At 42.8% G+C, this 4582-nt stretch overlaps 1 protein-coding gene across 2 annotated transcripts; it reads right to left on the reverse strand.

The window, feature by feature from the left end:
* Positions 1 to 724: 724 nt before the first annotated feature.
* LOC147452927 (chitin-inducible gibberellin-responsive protein 2-like) lies at positions 725 to 4173 on the reverse strand. Of its 2 annotated transcripts, none has more exons than XM_086518477.1 (3): positions 3994 to 4173; positions 1906 to 3866; positions 725 to 920 (listed from the first exon to the last, which is right to left on the reverse strand). In XM_086518477.1, exons 2-3 carry the CDS (start codon positions 3123 to 3125, stop codon positions 824 to 826), a joined length of 1317 nt encoding a protein of 438 aa, XP_086374603.1. In that variant the 5' UTR covers positions 3126 to 3866; positions 3994 to 4173; the 3' UTR covers positions 725 to 823. The 2 variants fall into 2 exon arrangements, with proteins under 2 accessions (XP_086374603.1, XP_086374604.1); XM_086518478.1 differs by lacking the exon at positions 725 to 920 and adding an exon at positions 956 to 1782.
* Positions 4174 to 4582: the final 409 nt, after the last annotated feature.

The following is a 4582-nucleotide window of genomic DNA, read 5'->3' on the forward strand; positions in this document are numbered from 1 at the left end:
TGGGTATCATTTCCTCGATTACTCTAGTCATGGGTATCATTTTCTCTCTCATGAGGTGAACTTACGAGAAAACCCCCTAATCTACTAGATGCGCATATGGCATAAACCCATGTGACTATGCATGCAATCCTAAGACAAATTGACCTACATGATAATGTAATCCCTAATGACATATTCCATGACATAAGCACCAAATGAGCCTATAAATTCAACTCTTGTATTGACTCATTCCAAGCAAGATCATCAAAAACATTTCCAAGTTTACATTGTGGTACTCTTTACTCCATTATATGCTTGCACACATACACAACATGAATGCTTCACTACTTAATCCACCCTAGTCTGTGCACATGTATGTTCGAGTATATCATGGCTCATAAACTCTTTAAACTTGGTGCCAAGATAGTTTGAATCCTCGTCCTTCATTTTGGTTTTTTCATGTGCTCTACCTGCACTATCATTATCAAAGGTGTTGGGAATAGTATAAGTCAAATGTATGCCTCACTCCCTTCTTCACTGAGGCCATCATTTGAAATGAAGTGTTCTACTTTGAGTGCAACACCTCTTGTAGAAAAGTCTTTCCACATACATTTAAACAAAAAACACAATCTTGTATTGGAATTACAATCAGCGTACTTTTATTCTAGAAGGGGTAGACACTTTTATTCCCCGCTTTCACTATAAGCAAAAGAATATATTTGACATCAGGATAAACAAAATTAGGTTGAATCGCAAAAACTGAAAGCTTATAAATATTCTGCCACCAGTTCAATCCTGCGGTCAATTTTCCTCTGAAGCCCAAATTAAATGGGACCCAAAAAAATCAGATTGTGTACACATGTCGAATAGTATCAACATCCAATCCTTTCAATCTGACAACAGATTCCACATGGCCTCTTAATGTGTGCAGCTCCCTCAATCTGCAAGCAAACAATGTTTACAATTATATCTTTCAATCAATTGCAAGTAATTCTACCTTGGCCTCTAGTTTAATTGCTAAAGAATGACAATGGCTTTGGCCATCGGACGCCTGCAGGCAGCTGTTGTTACTCCCTTAAAATGCAAATGATTTACTTGCTTCAAATCACTTATGAAATACTACTATAGAGTTATGCTCTCACAACAATGGTCATTACCTAGCAATCTCGGCCCTTCGTTTAGCCTGTTCTGCAATCTCCGCAAGCTCATCATGATAGATGCCCTTGTCCGCCAATATGGTGGGTGGTGGCTCAGCAGGTTGCAAACCATGCATAGTCCTTTGTGCATGTGCCCATTGAGCCTCCCTTACTTCTTTGCCAAAATCTTTCTTCTTGGTAAAGGAGGATTGTAAGTCTAACAAAGGGATAGCATCATTGTCCCCAGTACATAGCAAACATGACGTCTGCAGTACTTACCTTCCTTTCGAAGACAGTATCCCATGGCACCAGGGCTAGAAAAAAACATTTTTCCTAACCAATCAAAATAAGGGGAAACTTGAAATCCTCCCAGTTTTCAGGTCAAAATTTGAAGCTTTTGCCGGTAACACTAAAACTTGTGTAAATTTTCCGGTTCTCTTATAGGCAAGCTTAAAATCTAACAAGGATTTTATAATTTCAGCCGGTTAAAATACACTAGACCCCGGTTTTTTTCTAACACTGTCCCATGCCCGTCCGCTTAATTAATGACGTCCAAAGGAAGGTAAAAGACAATGTCGTAAAGCCAGATAACTCGAGCCCAACCCCAACCAATTCCTCTTATCTCAGCGAAGCCAAATTTAGCATAGACAGTTATCACTGTTGCAACCTGTACAAAATGGCTGTGTCAATGGCGTCTTGATTTTCAATTCTTGAGGCTCTCGCTGCAAGCAGAACATGAGTGGAAGAGAACGCGGGCAGAGAGAGAGAGAGAGAGAGAGAGAGAGAGAACCTGGCCACAAAAGGCGATGTGTTCATGTTGGCATTCTGTTCCACCAGCGTCAGTACCTTCGGATTCAAACTCTTGCACATTCTTAAAATCCGATCGCGAGGGTTGTCCAGGCTGACACTTTCATCTGGCATAGGATGCAGCTGAAGAGCAAAATTTATGGCCAGGGCCTCTCCAGCCTTCCTCCCAATCATGGACGCCTGCAAATCTGAGAGCTTGGAAGAGATGATGGTGAACTCCAAAGTGACACCAAGGCTACTTGCAAAACTTGCCAGCCTCATTTTCACGGCATCCATGCCTCCCAAGGGATAGGAGTGAGCCGTAGGATCATCGATGGTGCTAATGCACATACATGGGGGACCTCCAGGCCTGCTCGCCAAAGCCTGTATGAGAGAGAACCACTGTGTTCCTTGATCGATTTGGAAATCAAACACATGAACCATCGCCTCCTCTTTAAATGCTTCAGCAATCGCACCATTTGCAGCCATAAATGCAAACTGGATGTAAGGGCATATCTCATACAATTTCTGCATCGCTGACAAAACTTCAATTGCAGGTGCTTCCCTGCATTTCAATGCCTTGTAAATAATCGACCCAGAGGCATGAAGCCTTGCTACAAGCCCTTCTGACATGTATGCGGCGAGTCTCTCTAGGGGATCTCCATACACAGATGCTGATTTACGAAGGTCTTTCATTGCTTGCTCCGCAACGTCCATTTTTTCTTCAGATAGTGAAGCAGCACATGTAATCAAAAGACTTTTTACACCACTGCTAAGACTCAACGCCTTGAGTGCATGCTCAAAGGAAAGAGACCCCAGCTCCAAAGCTGTTGCTGTGGTATTCTCCACCTTGATTCCTTTGTCAATTGCTGGATTATGCAGATAAGGGCCTTGCCGTCCATCACCGAGAAAATCGTCAAGAAGCTCTCCCCAAGGCCCTGGTTTCTCATTTAAGACCTCCCTTACCTCTGCATCATCTGTATCTGGACCCATCAACGCAGTTTCCAGAGCATGAAGCTTGTGCATCATGTCTTCACTATCAGATAGAGCCTCTTCATTGCCAGATAATGAGGTAGAATCCTTTGCATTTGATCGATTACCTGAAAATGCGAGAGTCGAATCAGGACTCTCAATTGATGATGCACCAGGTGATTCGGAAACCTGAAGATGGTACTTCCCTTTACCATCATTGTAAGTGCAGCTGTTGAGATCATTGTTGTACATATCTAGGTGAGCTCATATGCCTCACACGCCCTTGCCCATAATCTCCATTCTGCGCTTGCGCTACCTGCCTACCATTTTGACTCTGTTGTTGTGAGCTGGGTGGTGAGGAATCAGAAGCCCCTCTTGATACTTCTGAGATGTGGCTGTGATTGAAAGCATAACCCTTACTCATCTTTGCTCAGATGATGGAACTTATACTTTGAAGGGTTGAAGGCTTGAGTACTGAAAGAAAGCAACTCTACACCACAAATATGGAGCAAGCAAGGACCGTGTCGAGTCCAGTGAGCCTCTTTATAGACTCCCTCAAATTTGCTGAAGCTTGAGAGCTAACTATATATGCATATGAAACTACACAATACATGTCTGTCTGTAAATAGGAATGTGAGAAGACCAGAATGAGATGGAGTAGCCGACCTTCTTTTGAAAGAAATTATTGACTGGGCGTTGCCACCACCGAAGATATGAAGATCCAATACACCTCTGTCATTGCAAATTATTCATGCATCAGCCAATAGAAGGCACTCTGCTCCACCACAGCGGATAGAAAACACTCTACTCATGTACTCTTCCACTCATGTACTCACTGGCACATATCGACGATAGACAAATACCATTCACTCCAAGATTCAATGCTTTACTGATTGTCTCTGCACTGTCATGGCGAGGGGGATCAAAGAGAGGTAGTAGACCACAAAATTTCCATGGGCCTCCTTCACTGTCTTCAGATTTTTCGGGTATTTCCTGTTTTCACAAAAGTAAACCTTATATGCCTCATGCAAAGGGATTGAAATATCAGAACTGCATTAGAAAAGCATCTGAAAAACCTGCAACCAAGTGCCAAGTTATATGGTGACAGTAGATCATTGACCTTCTGGAAATGGCCAACATGGTTTGTCGAGTCAACAAGATGAGTAGCTTTCTTAAAGAAAGTATGTACCCCTGTAGCAATCACAACTGCTTCAATCTCACCCTGTTTGCACGTTCAACCTGAGAAGACCTCATCTGCTGGTTTCTTAGTCACAGGTAGAGACTCCCCAGTAAGAGCAGACTGCCAGAAAAAAGGATCCTAAGTAAGCGGCCTGCTTTGAAGGAAAGGGCACTTCAAGCAGTTTTTAGTAAATTCCTTCGATTACAATCACCTGGTCAATCTTAAGGGCATTACAATCACCTGGTCAATCTTAAGGGGGTCACCCTACAAAAGACGTGCATCTGCAAGCTTCACACTGATGATATCACCTGGGACTAAAATTGATGCATCTTGTTCACTCCATTGCCTGTCTCGCAGAACCTAGACAGGCAAGGTCATCAGAATATTAAGTTCCAAGCACCTGGGCCAGTAAGATTGACACAAATCTAAATGAAGGCATAACTTATAAGTGGAGTTCAACCTTAGTTTTTGGAGCCAATTTTGCCATTAGAGCAGCTGCAGCATTGCCAACACTGTTCTCCTCCATAAC

The sequence above is a fragment of the Adiantum capillus-veneris genome, chromosome 8, assembly GCF_014529385.1.
Source record: "Adiantum capillus-veneris isolate H3 chromosome 8, ASM1452938v2, whole genome shotgun sequence".
NCBI classification, from domain to species: domain Eukaryota; kingdom Viridiplantae; phylum Streptophyta; class Polypodiopsida; order Polypodiales; family Pteridaceae; genus Adiantum; species Adiantum capillus-veneris.

What these genes read in the sequence shown, in the direction of transcription:
- LOC147452927 (XM_086518477.1), bottom strand. Translation starts at nt 3,125, where the DNA reads ATGTACAACAATGATCTCAACAGCTGCACTTACAATGATGGTAAAGGG. An exon ending in ACATCGCCTTTTGTGGCCAG is followed by an intron (nt 921 to 1,905) that starts GTTCTCTCTCTC and finishes GTTTGCTTGCAG; the next exon opens with ATTGAGGGAGCTGCACACAT.